General features: G+C 40.9%; 1 protein-coding gene across 3 annotated transcripts in view; it reads right to left on the reverse strand.

Annotated features, from left to right (window-relative positions):
* The window catches only part of Cacna1e (calcium voltage-gated channel subunit alpha1 E), a 479,237-nt gene that overhangs the window by 31,557 nt on the left and 427,927 nt on the right, over positions 1–19,753 (reverse strand). For all 3 annotated transcript variants that reach the window (XM_063240090.1, XM_063240088.1, XM_063240089.1), the window contains 10 exons: positions 18,384–18,544; positions 17,530–17,667; positions 16,542–16,743; positions 15,298–15,462; positions 14,601–14,711; positions 10,470–10,553; positions 9,612–9,737; positions 6,794–6,859; positions 2,550–2,641; positions 1,807–1,972 (listed from right to left, as the gene is read on the reverse strand). In XM_063240090.1, coding sequence (XP_063096160.1) covers positions 1,807–1,972; positions 2,550–2,641; positions 6,794–6,859; positions 9,612–9,737; positions 10,470–10,553; positions 14,601–14,711; positions 15,298–15,462; positions 16,542–16,743; positions 17,530–17,667; positions 18,384–18,544 — 1,311 coding nt within the window. The remainder of the gene's footprint in view (positions 1–1,806; positions 1,973–2,549; positions 2,642–6,793; positions 6,860–9,611; positions 9,738–10,469; positions 10,554–14,600; positions 14,712–15,297; positions 15,463–16,541; positions 16,744–17,529; positions 17,668–18,383; positions 18,545–19,753) is intronic.

Raw genomic sequence — 19,753 nt, forward strand, 5'->3', positions numbered from 1 at the left:
TTGGTCTGAGATAAGAAGCTGTGTGACTTGTCCAAGGTCACAAAGCCAGTTTTATGGAAAATAAAGGGTTGAGAGCAGATCATTTCATACTGAATATAGCCTCATTAAAAATAACATGAATGTGAATTATGCAGCACCCTAAAAGTTCTAAAAGTTCTAACCCTCAAAGTTCTAAAAGTACCTTTGTAGTACCTAATTAACTTTGCAGTTATATCTTTGGTTTCTTTTATTATTAAACATTTAAACTATGTAAGAAGAAAACTGAGATGTCTACATGCTGTTCTTTCTGCTCTGTTTGACCCTTGTAAGTACTGCTATATTATAAGCTGGTACCTTTTTTGATAGTTCTACCATAGTGCCTAGCTTGGAGCCAGTCTTTTAAAAGCTACTCAGCAAAAATGTGCTCAAGATGTGAATAAATAACCTTTAAACACCAATTAGTATCATCATTCTAAGTTTTCTTTCAGTTATTTTCACTGACATTCTGCTTCCCGATATGCAAACAAGAGACTATTTTGCATTCTTTTTCTACCAAAAAAGTGTTTCACATTCATCAGAAGGAAGTGTATTGAAACACACGTACATACAATATGCTTATTATCAAGTTGCTTTCTCTCTCATTTCAAGGAAGCTACACAAGGGAACATGTTCATACATGGAACTATGGTTGGCCATGGTTCATACAGCAAAGCAGCCAATACTGCAAAGGGCTCTCCCTTAGTCTCCAGCTAGTTCACTCCCTGAAGCAATTACTTGTGCCCCACACTTGTCTACATGCAAACCCCTCCCAAAACTGAAGAACTAGACTGTGGGAGGTTTCCACGTCTTTGAGATCACTTTGAAGAGGTAGAAATGCCTAGACATGAGACAGTCGACTCACTTCTCCGATTCACAGCCCTATCACCTACCACTTTTCAGCAGCAATACTGTTTTAATTTAGACTTTTGTACAGCCAGCAGCATTAGCAGTGAAGCTGAGCTGAGGGCTGCCAGCATAGACAGAAATATCATAATGATCCTTTTATTGATCTGGTAGCACCTCATCTATGTATTCTGTTTATCACTGTTTGACGTACAAGGTAGAAATTTCTGGGCACTAGTGTGCTAATTCATGCTTTCTCCAAAAGAAAGAACTAGAAAGGGCTTCTCATCCCTTTCTAAGTGGAAACGCTCCATACACTTTTACTAACACCCAAAGCAACCATACCCTTTCGCACCATCAAGACGGTCAGCTGTCATCAAATGCAATGGCACTACAAGTCAGGATAAAACCACATCTATTATATGGTATCATCGTTCTTCACTTATTAATCCTATCATCTTGTGTTTTGAAGGAATCTTTTCTCAAACAGATAAAAAATGTCCAAAAGAGAGGCAAGATGTTCTTATCCCTAGCTATAAGACAGAATACCTGAGGTACAAAAAAGAACATACTTACTCTGGGTCACCAAGAGACAGCATGAAGCTCAGGGTTCTCCCCATTAAACTACACTGAACTCCTCCTCTCTTCTCATAACAGCTCTTCCCTAGAACCAGCAAATACTTTTCTCGACCAGTGGAAGTCATGACAGGAGTCCTGACAGGAGTCAGGAGCATCCTGGCCTCTGGAAGTTCCCTGCAGGAGGCATGGAGAGGGCCCTTCCTCTTCCCATGGGTTGCAATGCAATAGGGAGAGGGTGTGGGAGATGGAAGGAAAAGGACATGAACACACACAGAAGGGAGTTTCTCTTGTCTGTTTGTCAGTGGGCCTGGTACAGAGTTAGGGTGATGCAGGCTACAGCTGCAGCAAGAACACAATGCTGCTTACCAAGAAGGAGCAGAAGAAGATGAAGGAAACAAAGTACACGTAGGCCAGGTCAGTGCCACAGCGCTCATTCTCAGTCTGCCCAGATGGTGCAGTGGTGTCAGGCTCGCAGCCTTTCTCTCCAAGGCATGACAGCATAATCTCCTGCCAGGCCTCACCTGTGGCACTCCTGAACCCGAAAGACACTTTGGTTAGAAGGAGCAGGTCTGCACGTCCTACCTTATCCTTTGTGCTCTTTCCCAATTCAACCATCCTTTCTTTTACCACAGGTCCTACAGGTTCCCTTCTCACCCTGTTGACCCTTCTAGTGCTTTCCATGCAGAGACAGAGAATGCCAATGGAATTTCTCATCGGTTCCTCCATCCACCCACCACTTCTCCAGGTAGTGGGGGAATCTCTGCTGACTGTGGTAGAGAAAGCGGGAACTCTAGATCTCCACATAAAATGAGGTTTGAGCTCTTAAATGGAATTTAGCCTACAAGAAATTGTCCTTGATATCATTTCCAGATTTCTAGAGCATGTGTTGAAGCTGAAATCTGCAAATTAACTTCTGTATCAAAGAGATTGATGAACTTTCTCATATCATATGGCAGTTAGACAAAAAGTAACTGTGCCCTCTTCACTGCCTATTCTGATAGAAGCAGAAGAAGCAGGACAAAGAGATGAGGAGAAATGGGGAGAAGAGGCTGAACAAGTTTCTCTCTCACCAACAGCACTCTAGCTGGGATAGTTTCACATCCGAGTACCTGAAGAGTAACATGAGGGACCCAAAGAAACTCCGGAAATTGTTGTGCCGGTTGATGTGACTCTCCTCATCCAATTTGATGTTTCCGAATACCTGGGGGAAAAACAAGAAAAAGCAGTGAGCAATATTGAGCTGTGGGTTGTGTCCAGCATATGATCATTAGATGCACAGGCAGGCTAATAAAGCTACACGCATGACTTCCTGATGAGATGACACATACCCAGAGAGCTGATGAACACTATCTATGCTTTTAGCCTGATAAGGACTAATTATTTCCTCAGTGTAGCAGTACCTCAAAAGGCACTGGTGTTATTAAGGCCCAGGCATAGCATAGATTTCAAGATCTTTTAACATCCTTCTGCTTATACATAGATTCTCCTGCACCTAATTTAGTCTTTTTATTTCCATGGTACCTGTCACCATGGTACGCAAACATTTGTAAAAACATTATCCCCTAACAGAGGTGGAGGGAAGGACTCACCCTTCTCTTCCTGTCTCTGGTGGTCATGATGAGAACAAATCTGTATTTGCTGAAGATGATATTTATAGTTTGGGCAGATGCTGCCCTGGAATTTGCAAGTAGTTTAGATAAGATTGGATAAAGCATCCCTATCTTCCTTAGATTGCTTTATATTCAGAATCTCAATTTCAGAATGTTGATTTGACAGTTATCTAATGCAAATGGACATGCACATGTCTGTACGCACACATGCACCCATCCAAAAGTGGCCATTTGTGTGGAAGCTAAAACAAACCCAGTACAACAGGACAGAGAAAGTCAGGATAAGTGGATATTTGGAAAAAGAAAATGAGAGTATCTAGCTACAGAGAGAGGTTTACTAAGCTGCTGCTGACTGTGGCTATTACGGAAATTCACATGAAAAGGAGGAAACGCTCAAGAGAACTTTACCTACAGTTAAGTAGTGATGAACTTCCAATGATAATTTTTAAGTAAAAAGTGAGAAGCTGGACTTTAAGTTTTTAAATTGCTTTTCACAATATGTCTTGGAATCATGATCACCCCAGGTCCCCTCAAAGAGAAGAGTGCTTTTACATATATGTTCTCCTCCTCCAACCATGTTTCGAATACCCACATCTGTTCTCATAAGCCAGGGTTGGCACATTGGCAGGCTTCCTGGGTCATTTTAGCAGCCATTTGAGATAATTTTCATCCTACACTGAGCATATTCAGTTTATCCAAAATATGCTAACTGGAACACATCTTCCCCCGAACAGTTTTTAGAATGTGCAATTGAGGAACCATCTCCCCCCCTAGCTATTTTGCTCAAGTAACTCCCACTGACACCTGCTTTGGGAATTTGTTCTCAACACTGTTTTTCAAAACCCAAATATTATTATTTGTCTTGCAGGGAGAATGGAGGTGGTAGCAGAGGAAAGAATGGAAAGAGGATAAAAAGATAAAGACCCTCAAGAAATGAATACAATAACTGCATTCAAAATATCCCACTCAAGCAATCGACTCCAGTTCTGGGGACTCCACTAGAACACGATGTGTTCTTGTCCTGTTCAAATCTCATTTTCTTTTCTTTCTTTTCACATCTTGGCTAAGAACTCATGACTTATCCCTGATTTAAGACATATACACAATGCCCATATGTTTTCTCCCTATGACATTCAGACAGCCATCATTAGTTGTCCTGATTATGGTTTTCTGAAACACCACCGAATCACAAACTACATGAAGGGTACATTGTTATTTTTGGTACAGAATACGTACAACAAAGAAATTACAGCTATTTTGATTATTGCCTACGATAATTTTCAAGTCAAAAATTCATGTTTATTTATATGGTGGTCTTTAGAATTTCTTTTTACTTCTTTTCAGCTTTTCTCAAAGTCTTTGTCACTAACCCAAATCTGCTACTTCAAAGGGGTATGGAAGAGAGAGGCAGAGTATTTCAGAAAAGTTAATGAGAATATAAGCTTAAATCCATTTTCACTTGGAATCACAAAACTGGAGAACTAGAAAGGACCTGTGATGATATCTAACTAACTCCACCACTGTATTGGTAAAGGAGTTAAGGCCCAGAGAGATTCAATGACTTGATTAAATTCAAACAGCTGGTCAGTGGCAGAACTGAAGCTGGAAACTTTACTTCTAACAACTATAACTCTTCATATTTCTTCCCATATGTAGCAAGTTACTCCTTCCTTTCATCTTCAGAGTTTTCTGCAAAGTTCTCTTTTTCCAACAAGCCTTGAATGTCTAGAATAAAGTTCTTCTCATGGATACATTCATTTGCTGCTTAGGTCTCTCCAAACGTCTGATTTTTTTGTCTTTGTATTTGTATCGATCTCTCTGTTTGTGGTGATTGTATTGGGCACATTCTCTTCATTAACAAGCACAAGCTTGTGCATGGTGCTGGTTCTCTGTCTTGAACCAGGATAGGGACTGTCAACTAAAGGTAAGTTACAGCAGAAATGGCATTCAGGTAGCTGCAAGTACTTTTATATTTTGGAAAGATGTGTAAAGGTTATTGGGAAGATGATGATTTTGATACCAAACAGCTCCTATCTCCTACTAAAGGACCAAAGAAGCACTTGCACTTGCCTATCTGGTGATATGAGAGATGGTATATAGGTAAGAACATGGAACAGACAGAACCAAGTTCAAATCTCAGCTCTTCCACATAAAATCTAAGATTTTGCATATATTTAACCTACTTAACCATACTAAGCATCACATCACTTCTGAATACATTAACTGCACGTTTTACACTCATGCTTTCTTTTTATATTCTTATCTATCTATCTATTCATCTACATACATGCATATATGTATGCTTTTAGTACTGTCTGGCACACCAAGGAATTCAAATAATAGTAAATAGCATTATCATTGTTACTGGCATTATCAGTAGTAGGTTAGAATTGAGATGTGTTATTCTACTTTACATTGCTTGAGAATGAAAAGGGGTAAGAATTACTTTGAACATGGCCAAACAGAACTTAACTTAATCAAGTCTGTATTTGACTTTTGAAGAATATTTCAATTCTGAGATCAAATTCAGGATTGGAAAGAAGGACTTAATAGAAGTTATCAAGTCAGTCTAAACTTTATTAGAAATTCAACACTGCTGACACTGTCATTAATTCCTAATGGAATGCCCACTGCTTCTTAATCAAGTCTCACAAATTTTGGTACTTGACATACTGACATTTTTGGAGAACAAAACTTTCTAGTAATGGAGTTAGAGGAAGGACAAAACTAAGACATGCAGGCAAGGAGAGAGGGGTAAAAAGAAGGGGGATTTGGAGATGCTCTGGAAAGGGCTGATAAGGTGAAAGCTTAGAAGATGGAGCTGTGACTCCAGGTGGCAGACACCACTGAGCAGGCAGCTGGCAGTCTAAAGGCAGCCAGACTGCCCGGCTGCAGAAGACTGTCTGCTGAAGTTCTTTGCTGAGGTTTAGTCATGATATCTGCAAGCCAAAGAATGAGCCCTCTAAAATGAGCAGAAAGCCTGTGTATCCAGTAAGACAGGTCTGTGGGATGTGTGGTGTTGCTCGTTTACATGGAAGTTCACCTACCACAAATGTCCACTGTCCTTGAAAGAGCTTTTGGCCTCTTCTGGCTCTATAGGCCTCTACCAACCTGAATAAATATCCATGGTAGGATCTTAATCTAATTCTCAAGTCTGAAAGGGGAGAGGGTGCCCATAACAATGATATACAGCCCTGTAAGAGGGGAATTAGCTGGAAAGTGGCCCCTGGGTCTCCTTAGGATGGGCAGTCTGCCAGGAACTCTATGAGCTGTTTACAGTGCTGAGTCTTCACAAAAGGTTAGTCAGAACTCAATCCAGATATATTTGATATCATTGCATGCATGAGAATAAACATAGAATCTTCTTTTAGGTCCAGTCCAAATATCAGAGATCCTGATAAATGAATTATACACCCCCTCCAGTCTCCTTAGAGATTTCTCTGAGAAAGAACAATGGTGTCATATTTACTTTAGTTCTTATGTTGTGTCCACAGAAGCACAGCTGTTTATAAGTCAACACCATGATCTGACAATCTCAGATGAAGTCACAGTATAGGCCACCCTGAAAATCTGGAGAACCACTGCATCCAGGAAGTTATCAAGGTCACACAGCAGTAAGACCTCAGGAGAGCACCCTTAGGCAAGAAACAGTGCAACGTATCCTCAGTCTTGCATGTTCAGGTTGCTAAACCAGAGAAGGGCTAAGTAATACTTTCCCCCACTGGGCCCGACGACTGGCTCACCTGCATCCCAATGATGGCATAAATGAAAAAAAGCATGGCAATCAAGAGGCAGACATAGGGAAGGGCCTAGAAGGAAAGTAGAGAGAAGATTATTAATCAAAAGGAGGCAGCTTCTATGGTCAACAACCTGTGGTCACTGGCAGGAACTCTTGCCCTTAGGTAGTTTACACAGAGGAATGGGACTCTGCTCCCTGAGGCCACTCTGTTTTTGGTGTAGTACTTTTTCAGATGCCCATATCCTTTGACAGATATGTAAACAGCTGGCCAGAGAAGTTTATAATTTACTTTGTGTGAAGAATATTCACTCATCCAGAAATGTAGCCCATATCTCCAAGGAAAGCTTGGAAAACTTTCTGGGCTCAGTATTTATCTCATTTGGCATGCAGAAGATTAATAATCTGAGCAACTGTGATGCAAATTATACAGCCAAGAATCCAGCTTTGGCTTTCACATCCTTGTATTTCTCCTTCCCACTCCTACACCCAGTGTGAAACCCTTCGTGGAGAGTCTGGGAGCAAAGTGAAATGACTGGGGTCTCACTTGTTTGTCTATTCCTAGGAAGTTCTTTTATCTTCTGACGAGACATTGTTCAGTGCTTAAGCCACCCTCTCTTCAAGGTTTCATTACGTTGCATGGAAAAATCTCAAAAGCTTCTTAGGCGTAAACCACAACAAAACTTTGCCACAAAGCCATGAGGCATGAAGTTCTGCAGTATGCATATATGCCTACTGTCACTTTGGGATAACAGCCTTTCAACATGGGGTGGGGCAAGTGAAGGGGAGGAAAGGCAGGGGGCTTCCTTGGCTGCCTGGGAAAGGCTGCAGGAAAGGAATGGTGTGTTTCCGTGAGGGGAGACCCTGCAGCTGAAGCCTGGAAGTAAGGAGGCAGCATTGCTCACCACCTGCAGTGCTGCTGCCTTCCATCCTGGCTTCCTGTCCTCGGTCTACCTTCTCCGCTCAGAGTCTCCAGGCTCTGTCCCCTTTTCCAACCCCCAGCTTTGGTGAGAACACCAAAGACTCCATCTGTTCTCCTCTCTTGTCATGCCACGCACAGTGAGGGAAGAGAGGGGAACTGGATGACTTTCAGACGGGGTGAGCATCTGCAGAGTCAACAGCACAACGCCATTCATATTGTGCTGCTTTCTGCTTTGTGTTTGTAGAAGTAGCCTTTGCTAATCTGACTTTAAGGAACTTCTACACAGAGTCTCAGAACTGTTCTGAAAAGAAAGCACCTGTGTGTTAGTGTCCCCTCTAACAGTCACTTGTCTTGCTGTTTTCTGTTCTATTCACTGGAATAAACTAATCATTTGGTCAGCAGTGTCTGAGTGAAGAATTAGTAATGATGATGTCGGCTAAACTCCCTTCCCAAATGATGACAAGCCATGAATTCGCTGGCTGGTCTCCTTCAGTTTAATTTGAAAGTACATAAATAGTTAAAGAAAACTTGGTGAACTCATGATTTCCTTTAACCTCCATGATACATAGTTTCAGAGAGACTTGGTGAACGTTATAAAATGACAGGATAACATTTCTTAAGAGGATAACAACTGACATTTATTGCACAGTCCTCTTAAAACAATTTAAAAAATAAAACAGCTTTAAAAGCATCTAGTCTTTCCTATTCTCAATTCAAATTCACCTGAGCCTCAGATGGTAACTTTTTGCTAAGTTTTTAGCTTTTTCCTCTGTCCTCTTCCTTTGAAAAATAGTTTTCATTGAGGTGAGGCCTTTCTGGAGTTATCATACTGAATAATTATTCTGGAGAGGAGGGAAATGTCAAGGCTGCTTGTAGGAGGCTGATCATGCTCACAGTGGTCTCACTTCTCAAACTCTGAAGTACTTGATGAAGAAACAAGCAATGATGATATTGGCTAAACGCCCTTTCCAAACGATGACAAACCATGAACTCACTGGCTTGTCTCCTGCCATTTAATTTCTAATGAAAGTATATAAATAATTAAAATAAAGAAAACTTGGTGAGTTCATGATTTCTCATCTTCAAATCATTTAATGTCATCGAATTTATTTTTAAACATATTCATTGAAAAAAATTTTCATGAGAGGAAAAAAGCGTTTAAACAATACTTAGACATCCAAAACCTTAAAAATAACTAATTTAGGATAGTTACTAGAGCTCCAAGATATTTAAATAAGTCCTTTTATTGGAAAACTCTGCCATCGAGCCTCAGGTATTGATTTTAATTTATATTTATTATATCTACACCTCTGTATGCACCATGACTATTTAAAAGAAACTTACTGTATTAGCTTGCCCAGGCATTCCTATTTGTAGGACACAGAAGTTATCATTAGCTTATCACACAATCAGTGATTTGGGAAATAGACACTGATGAAGACACAGAGGGACTGAGCATGAATCAGCTTGCTATGAAATACAGCTGAAAGAGTCCCCTGAGAAACTGTTACATGAAATAAAATCATGACAAGCCCTTGCAAATGCAGAGGACATCAGACTGCAGGTAGCTGGCTCTTTGCATGGATAGGATTGCTTGAGGCAATCAGGAACAGCCCAGTAGGAAGTACACTTCCTAAAGCATGCACCTTGCCTTCTGACCTGAGATACAAAGTCAAGGTGCTTTTACAGAATGAGATTCATTCTAAATCTGAGCAAGCCAGGCTGTAATTAAGCCCCACTGCACTCCCTGAATGCTTCCATCACAAACGTCCATTTTACAAGCTTCACTTTCCCAGAGGTGAAGGGATGGAAGCACCAGTGATGCTACACAGAGCTGCCTGCTGTGCTGTTGGTTCCACAGAGCCATCTCAATCCTCAGAGAAGACTTCCTGGCGCATCTTACCTTGAAGGACTGCACAAAGGTCCAAAGCAAAATACGTATGGTATAGCCCTGACGCAGAAGCTTTATGAGACGGGCAGCTCGGAAGAGCTTCAGAAAGCTCATATTGAAACCACTAGTGTTCACCAGCTGGTGGACCAAAAGGAAACATGTAATTAGTGACATTATGGTCATTTAGAAAAATCTAAGCACTAGTTATTTGTATATTTATTTCTCATTCAGATCACAAAATAGAACACAGTCTCTGTCTTTCTTTGTTAACCCCAACTCCAACAGATGGGCTGGCCAGCATGTGCGTCTTAGCTTTCGCATGCTTATCAATTCTATTCCCAGCAGAAGGCAAGCAGGGTTTTTCTGGACACAGAACACAAAACTGGCCTCCCTGGTCTCTATCATGCAGTCTAAAATCTACACTTACACTCCAAAAGAGCTGATACAGTAATCCCTGAAACACATCATGGCCCTTCTATATTCAAAGAGTATTACAATGAGCTTGCCAAAATGTTCTTTAGGATAAGCAAATTTAGAGAAATAATTCAGGCCTATGAACTCTGAAAGCAAAGATACAGTGTCTCTTGAGACTCTAACAGAATACTGTGTATGCTAGCTTTCTTCCAAAACCCTGTATTACTTTACGTTTCCCATTAGATATCTGAGATTTAAGTCATGCAGGTGAAACAAAGGCTTCCATGTGATTCAGATCTGTTTCAGTTAGCATTCTCTGGCTAATGCTTGGGAGCCAGGAAATGAACTCCCAACACTTGGAGGGTGACATATTCAGTTTGGTGGGATACAAATGAACCTATTGAGTAGAGGACTTTTTAAAATGCTTACTCCAGAGCCAAGTTTAAAGACATTCACCTTGCTGTCTGTCAGGATAATTTCTGTGATACTGCCAATCACAGTGATGAAGTCAAAAATATTCCAGGTATCTCGGAAATAGTTCTGCCAAGTGAGTTCAGTCATAGGAACAATAGAAAAAGGAAAAGAAAAAAAATGTAAGGAAAGAAAAGAAAAGACATCTTTCATTACATAACTTTGTCACTTGAAATTAAAACTTGTCAATTCATGCACAAGTTCATTTTAACCTCGGCTTTAATTTTCCATTTCTAACCAGAAATTCCATTTCTCCTTTACTAATTTGGGAATTTCTCATTTAGAAAGTAGTTCCATCACTATTCAAAGACTTTGTTTTTGAAACTGTCACTGAAAAACTCATACATAAGTTTTTATAAATTTTTATTTTTTAGAGATTTATTTTTACTGTAGCATTTTTTATAAATAAAAAGCTGTAGACATGCAACGTAGACATCTTGGTGATTTGGGGGATAAGTACACAGCTATAAAACCATCACCACCATTACACAACTTTTAAATTATGCATATCACATCAAGTGACCTTAAAAATTATAGTTATGGTCGATACACTGTGCCAACTTGAAAAGTTTAGAACTGAAAGACTCAGCAGGGAGCCAGAGTCCTTGCTTTGTAAACATCCTCATCTTGTGCAAGAGAAAGGCACAGAGATTTTGTGAGTGCTACACCTGCCCTGGAGAAGAGTGTAGCCCGTGTACAATATAAGGGAGGAGAAGAGGCTTGCTCTCCTCCCCTACTTCTTTTGCTCTGGCTGTTTTTGCTGGCTGCTGCCTTGAGGTGTTAAGCCTGGTGCCACACTAGACTGCTTCTGAACCAGCTGATAATGGACTGAAACCTCCACAAACAGTGAGCTAAATAAACTGTTCCTTCCTTCATTTTGGGTGTTGGATATTTTGTCCCAGCAACAAGGAAAAAGTAACCAAGACAGCCACCATTATACAACTTTTAAATTATGTATATCACATCAAGCAACCCTATAAAATTATAGCTCTGATTTTCAGCAAAATCAAAATTCATACAAATTATGTGACTAAATGTCACAGACATGTCACAACTTTCTAACTCCATTGAGCCTTTTCAAGTGATGAATGGACTTCATTTTCCTCTCTTTCTGTTTATATACTTTTTGAAAAGTGAAACGATTAAAAAGACAATGAAGCTGTAGTAAAATAAGTGGGATTGAAGGAGAAAAACGAGACATAAAGGACCTAGAAAATCCATCAAGCAGGTAACAGTCCACTTAATCACAGAAGATTATGTGTCCATCTCTTAGGCTCACATGAACATAGACCTTGGACTTGGTTCCTTAAAAAAAGACATTTAGGTCCTTTATAATCTTAATTTTCTGTATGAGGAAACTGAGGCTTAGAAAAATTTAATTCCAAACAGCTTTAGCAGGAAGCTCAGTTTGTATTACAATCCTTAGTTCATTGGTGATAGAGTAAATTCCTCAATTATCGGGGCTCTCCCATTCCCCATTTCAAGGTAAACACACTACTTCGCTCACAGGACTGGAAGCCTTGAGTTCGAGTTGAGGATGCTTTGCAGAATAGCATATTGGAATATAAAATCATATTGTGTAGAAAAGAATACAGTCCCCTCTTATATGTGATTTCATTTCTCATGATTTCAGTTACCTGCAATTCAAAAATATTAAATGGAAAATTCCAGAAACAAATAATTTGCAAGTTTTAAATTGCATGGACTTCTGAGTAGCATAATAAAATTTCACAACATCTCACCAAGGACCTGAGTCATCTCCCATTTTGTTCAGTGTGTCCATGCTGCATATGCTATCTACCTATTCATCAAATATTTTCTATCTTGGTATGGGATCAGTTGTGTTACCAGAATGATTTAGTTCAGTAATCCTTATTTATTTAATAATGTCCCAGACATAAGACTATTGGTACTGGCAATTCAGATATGCCAAACAGAAACGGTAAAGTGCTTCCTTGGGGTAAAAAGGTAAAATTTCTCAAATTATGAGGAGAAATTACAGTCACGCACCACATAATGACATTCTATTAATGACAGACTACATATATAATGGTAGCCTCAGATGATTACATTGCCTAATGTTATAGAAGTCTTAGTTTGCATATGTACACTTTATGATCTTAAGACCACCTAACAATACATTCACTAAAAAAAAGAATTTACACTCAAATAGTGTTGCATGGCTGTACACATAAACAGAAATCTGCAATTTCAGGCAGTTCTGGGGATTTTAGAATTTATCTCTGGCAGATACAGGGGGAATTACTGCCTCGTTATTATGAGCTTTGAAGTTAGAAAGACCAGGATTTGAACCCTAGCTCTGCCTTTTACAAACCTCAGACAAAGTTTTCATCCATTCTGAGCTCCAACTCATCCATAAAACAAGAAAATATTAACTATCTAATGTAATTATCATGACGATAAAGTGAGTATGCACAGCCTTTGAAACTTACTAGGCTGCATGACTTAGATTACCTCTTTCTGTCTTCTTGTTTGCTTCTCTTTTCCCCACCTTGTTTTCCATTTGTATCTTTTATTGTGTAATCTTTAAAAAGTTATACGATTTGTCGGGAGTTCAACTGCCTCACTTAAAAATCAAAATAATAATAGCAATAATTATAATGGCATCTGCCATGTGGATTTCACAGTCATTGAAAAGATACAGTACACACTGGGGCATTCTGAACGTCTAGAGTATTTTATCACGTATAGACTTATGGGGACTAGTAATGACTTTTATAGTGTGAATGCCTCTAAACTGTGAATAAAAACTGGGGTGAGGGTGGGAAGGAGGCAGGACTCTGGTTAAGCCTGTGAGTATATATTCAGCCTTCACCATAATTAGACTTGTAATTGGAGGCTAAGTCACAGACATTGTCAGTACTACATGCAGGCCACCAAGATACACAGAGAAACCTTCCTGCTGTGGCTCCAGCGTCTCACTCTTTCCCAATTCACCCTACACAGGACTGGATTGTTTCAAAAAGCATCGTTGTTGGTGGTAGTTTCTTTTTTACCTTATTTTTCCAAATCTCAAAACACTCAAAAGGGAATCAAGTAAACCACAATGCAGCCTCCTGCAAAGGGTTCCCTTCAACTCTCCACCCCACACAATCAAATCAATGGTGTTTCAAAGAAACAGAAGCAGATCAAAAGCAACCCCCACAATCAACACTGACAACTATCAAACCACGCCCAGAGTCCTTGGTAAATCTGCTAGCAGACACACACTGATTCAGATCAGCAGCAAGGTTTTCTTCTTGCAGGGAAAGCCATACATACATATAATTTGAAATGGTAGCTCACAAGCCACGTAAGTGTGAAGCAGCTGTCAAGGGGGCTTGTCAGCATCCTACTGAACTCTCAGCACACACTGAAGCAGAGGGATTACATTTTTACAGGACACTGAAACAAAGGGCCAGGTTTCTTAACACTCTTGAGAACAGATGCAAAACATTCACCAAACAATTATAATTAGTAATTGAGGAAAAGTAAACAGAGATCTCATACTGGAAAAACTCATTGCCATTCCTCCCAAACCCAATTCCAGAATCCTCCCTGCTCCCCACATATCCCTTTAAGGTCATTGGCCTTTGTAAGCATCAGTAATGAGCATTTATTTTCATTGGTATAAATTATTCTTCATGCTACTCATGGGAGGAAAACTAATAGATAAAAAGATACTATTTGCTCTTACCTGAGGTTAAAGGGACAGGTATTTTTAATCTGAGTCATAAAATTCTTATACTTTTACTAGTAAATAAGCACTCAAGGTTTATTAGTGTAGACTTTATTTTGGTCCTTTCCACACAAACATTGCAGCTGTAATGCTAAGATGGCCACCTCTGAGCTGCAGTCAGGATTCAACAGTATCAAGTGGATAGTTAGATGAACATGGAATCGGGGAGCTGGTTTCCCTGCCCTTTCTCCAATGCCCTCACACATTGTCCTATGTCTATGGCAGTTTATTGAGCAGTCAAAATGATCTCTCAATTATGGGACAGGTGTGTGAACCGTTTCAGGAATGGCAGTAGCTACCACCTTCCAACAAAGGCTGGGAATGCACCCAGAAGAAGAACAGATACTTCCAGTGCTGGGATAGATTCAGTGACATACCAAGAAGCCAAAAGCGATGATCTTCAGGACACATTCCAGGGAAAACACCATAGTGAAGGCAATATTCAGGTACTTTAGGGCCAGCTCATAGGTACAGGGAGCAGAGTAATACTGCCGGGTGGGACAAGAAGAGACAAAGAGTCAGCATCTTACAGTGAAGAGGGGGGCGTAATACATGTCACCAAGGATAGCTACCTCTCAACTTGAGCTTGTGGGGTACTTTGGTGTGTCGTAAGGGAGGAAATGAATGTTGAATGCTAGAGTGGAAAATTCACATCCTGTGTGACAAAACGAAGCAAAATACAAATCCATGCACCACCAACCTAGACTACACCATAGCAAAACAACCAGTCTGCCTAAAATGGAGGTGTGCAGGGCAGAAACATTTTGTAGAGGGTACTTTACTATTTAGTATTAAATAAGATCACACTCTCTTAATATCCTGGCACTCCTTTAGACTCCAAGTTGTTGAATGGATATTTTCCATCCTTGTTGGAGGTTAACTCTTATCACTACCCTGGATCTTGGAAACTCCTGGACTGTTATATGCTTTACTGCATTTGGCTCCTTGGGCCCCAGAGTCCAGTTAAAATATCAGAGGCAACAGCCTGGCACTTTGGAAGGCTTTCCTGGTGTCTCAGAGTACACACAGTTGCTAGACTGAGGAAAGTGTTACTGGCGTCCACCCTCCTCTTACCTTCATCATCAGCACCACAGTGTTCAAGGCAATCATGGCCATGATGGTGTACTCAAAGGACGGAGACACCACGAAGTGCCACACACGGTACTGGAAGGTGTGCCTGTTCTGTGGCATATAGCGGGTGAGCGGTTTGGCGCTGATGGCAAAGTCGATACAAGCCCGCTGCAGAGAAGTCACAGTCATTAGTCTTGGCTCAGACTCCCACGCCATGCGCAGGGTGGGCTCTCTGTTAAGGGGTTAGAAGGAGAGGGTGGCACGGGGACAAAAGGGTAGAGCTACACAAACATAGAAATGGCAATAAGGATCATCTGGACCAAAATACAGGCAAGACTTCACTTTAAATAGGTTCACAGAATTGGAGGTCTTCTGTCACATGAGGTAAGAACTTGGTGATTAATAAAGACTTCTCACATAGTCTGTAGCTGGGAAACTTAGATAACAAGGCTTCCCTGATGCTTTTAGCCAGAATAACTGATCAGCAGGTACACAGCACTAGAAGTATGTGAGATCTCAGATAGCCTCCCAATTTTGTAATACTTGTTCGTACATAAGATATCTCAAAATGGGACCCATGTTAAAATCCAATAATCATAGTTCATGTATGCCTAATGCAGTTAGACTAAAAATAATTTTATATAATATTTTTAATAATCTTTTGCATAAAACAAAGTGTCATACGTGGAATTTTCCATATGTAGTGGCATGTTGTGCAAACATGTTTGAATTTTGGACTTTTTTGGATTTTTGGATTAGAGATGTTCAACCTGTATCTATGTAGTCCTATAGTCCCTAACAGTTTCTAGTTCAGTTCTATTGTTAAGCAACAACAAAACCAACTAAGAAATCCTACATTTTGCCAAAACTATGTTTGTTCTTGGAAAAGCAGCCATAAGACATAGTCCCTACCCTTAGAGAAAGTATGTATGTCCCAAAGGCCATAGTCAGGAAAGCAAATGTCTTAATGTTATCTCTGAGGTGCGCATCTATTCTTTCCAGACTGTTGCATCTAAGGTAGAATACATCTTGAACATCTTGTGTTCTACCTTCTAGTTCTCTGTGACTCACATTTAGGCCTTAAACAGAGAAAGTGCTTAGAAAATGTGTTTAATGGTATTAATGTCTCCATCTTGTCTCTATAACTGCGTAATAAATTCAGAAAAACAGCCTTCTTTCTTAACCACAGGCTCCAGGTCCTTTCCTGAAGGCCCCGCAGTCCCTCGACACAGATTGCCCGTGGTTACCTCATTCTTCTCCAGGCTGCACTCTTCCATCATCTTGTCTCCTTGCTCCTGGAAGGTGATGATGATGAGAGCCACGAAGATATTGACAAAAAAGAAAGGAAAGACCACAAAGTAAACTACGTAAAAGATGGACATTTCCATGCGGTTGCTGCGGCTTGGCCCTCGGTCCTCCTCTGTCACATCCACAGAATGCTGCAGAACCCTGTGGGGGCAGGATGAGGGGGCACAATGACGGATGACAAAATCAGGAGCCAGACTACTACAGCTGTAGCAGACTTCTCTGACTTTACAGATCCTCCATTAATTTTGGGGGGGGGGGTCCGTAACCAAGTTGGTGATGAACCCTTGACATTGTACCTAAATCCTAAACAACAGAGTCACAACACTGCATAAAGTCATCATATTCAATACCAAGTGACTCCTGGATTACTATTTAGTATTTTTCTGCTAACTAGAGAATGCTGTTTCCATAAAGTGTTACATTAATCATTGCTAAGTTTTTCAGGAATTAGCCTTTAGCTACTATGGGAAGCACAGGAACTTCTTTCCATTGTCTTTTCCACAAAAGGGATGGAGAAGACATGTGTCTGTAGGTTCTTCTAGCTTATTCTTACCCCTCCATCCTCAGGCTTTTTGGTACAGAGCCAAGTTGAAGCTGTCTAAAATAACTCCCAGGGATTCTCCTAAGAGATGGACAGCTGTTGAAAATTCATTAGTTCTACAGGGGTCAGATGAGTCCTCTCAATTCCTCAATAATGGCTCAGACAGTAAGGTTTCAGATAGTTCCCTTTGTCGTTCCCCTCTCCCTCTTCATCTGTAGGCATTGTATTCTTTGTCTCCTCCCCGTCTCACCTACTCATAACCACTTACTTTCCTGAGCACAATAACAATGGGTTAGCTTTGTTCCTCTTGAATCAGCTTCTCAAGGAACCCATGTGGTCCCACCCCAGCTCACAGATAAGTGTACCAACCACAACCCAGCACTCACTGAGGCCATCCTTCCCCCGTGGAGACTGTGAAGAGGGTCAGCAGGGCCCAGATGATGTTGTCATAGTGGAATTCATGGCGCTTCCATTCCCGGCCCTTCACTTCCATCTTGTTCTTCTCATGGTCTACATAGTTGCCTCTAAAATCAGAGTGAAAATGAAAAAGGGGCTCTGCACTACATCTTATGGAAGAGCCAGAAAATTCCATGGATTTCAAGAACATGGGATAACAATGACAACCACACAAAATGTAAGGAAGAAGGGATTTTATGAAAAGGAAGGTCCTTACCATTGTGACCAGCCTGGAAGTCATCTTATTCCCCTGAGTGTCACCCCTCTCATTAGTGGGGTGACATCTCCTAATGCATGCCTAATGCAGTTAGACCAAAAATAATTTTGTATAATATTTTTAATAATCTTTTGCATGAAACAAAGTCGCATACGTGGAATTTTCCATATGTAGTGGCATGTTGTGCAAACATGTTAGAATAATCTTAGAATAAAATAGTATTGCTGTTCCTTAATGTGGGATTATATCCCAGCACTTTCACTAGTTACTGTGTAACCATGAGCAAGTTAAACTCTGCATCTCAGTGTTCACATCTGTGACACACAAATAAAACCCATCTCAATAGATTGTTATGAGGGTTTAAAATGAAAAACTGAATGTAAAATATCTTTGCCCACATTTGACACAAAAGATGTTCTCAGCACAATTTACTAAGTTCCCATTTTACAGCTCTACTGAAAGAAGAATGGAGATATAAAGGAGACAGAGTTAACCTGTGGAGAGTGGAGAAGGGCCCATCAGAACATGCTGAGCAAAGAGTGAGTGTTAGGTGCAGGTGGTACTTACATGCACTCCTTCTCTGTGTCCTTGGAGCTGTCTGTGCAATAAAAGAACTTTCCCTTGAAGAGCTGAACTGCGATGACAGCAAAGATGAACATGAAGAGCTTGTAGACAATGAGTATGTTGAAGACATTCTTCAGGGAGGTCACCACACAGTCGAACACAGCCTATAGACAGCAGCAAAGGGCCCTGGTGTGTGAGACCTGGGACAACATCTGCACCGGCCCAGAGCTGAGCTGGGCTCACACCACCACCTGGCAGCACTAGAAAATGCCCCTGGAGATGTCACCCCACTAATGAGAGGGGTGACACTCAGGGAATAAGATGACTTCCAGGCTGGTCACGATGGTAAGACCTTCCTCTTGGAAGGAAGCACACTCTAGCTGAAAGGAAACTCAAGGCAGTAAACACAAACCTGACGATGTAAAGCAACAGAGGGGTTTCTTCATGGGATCCCAGTGGGGTATTCACATGAAGCACAGAAGTTTAATGCTGGAAGGGATCTTGGAGATCACTTAGCTCATTTTAATCATTAAACACCTTGTCCCTGCCCTATTGGGTGACATTCACAAGTTTATTTCTGTGCTGACTTTTTTCCCTTTGCCCTTACTAAATGGATCGGGGTGAAAGTTCACTACAGTCTTTGTCCGTTTTAATGATACCTTGTCATATGTCCACACATTTGTACTGACTGCAGTCAAGCCTTTCATATCAATGTCCTTTAGTGTAAAGCTAGCATGAAAATAACACAGGCAACGTGAGAAGGAATGAGACCTAGTTCGACTTAGAGATGAGGATGAGAATGGATGGAATCAGGCATTTATACTTAGTTAAAACATAACAGGTCTCCAAAGACCTTCATTCCAAACCCTAAGCCGTAAGGAGTTACACAGCAGTGCAACACATTTCAAGCCATTTCTAGGCTCTTTTATAGGTTTTTAGGTTTAGCTCAGCAGAGGGACAGTTTAGCCCCATAGTGGCTCCACATTTGTGCAATTGCTTCTCCACAGCATTGGGTGAGGCATCACTGGTTTAATTAGTTTAACACTGCAGGGAATGTGAGTGACACACAGCCATGTGGAATCATCTGAGCCACCCACGTCTCCCTCAGGTTATCACACTGTGGAAAGAGGAACCAGCACTCTCTAATTTAACAGAATTAACCAAGGTCGAGGTCGCTTTCTCCAGTCTGTTAACTAATCTCATCAACCCGCCTGCAGGCTCCCGGGGATCCACAGATGCCTGTATTGCAGCTGGCAACCTTGGCTGGGGCCCCAGGAAAGGGACACAAGGGGAGAGTACTGCTAGGTACAGGCCAGGCTAGTTGCTGGGCTGATGGGAGGTCTCATTTCAGGGGAGAACGCAGGGAAGCCACT

This window comes from Cavia porcellus, unplaced genomic scaffold (assembly GCF_034190915.1).
Source record: "Cavia porcellus strain 051 isolate PalLab524CR breed Dunkin Hartley unplaced genomic scaffold, mCavPor4.1 scaffold_29, whole genome shotgun sequence".
NCBI classification, from domain to species: domain Eukaryota; kingdom Metazoa; phylum Chordata; class Mammalia; order Rodentia; family Caviidae; genus Cavia; species Cavia porcellus.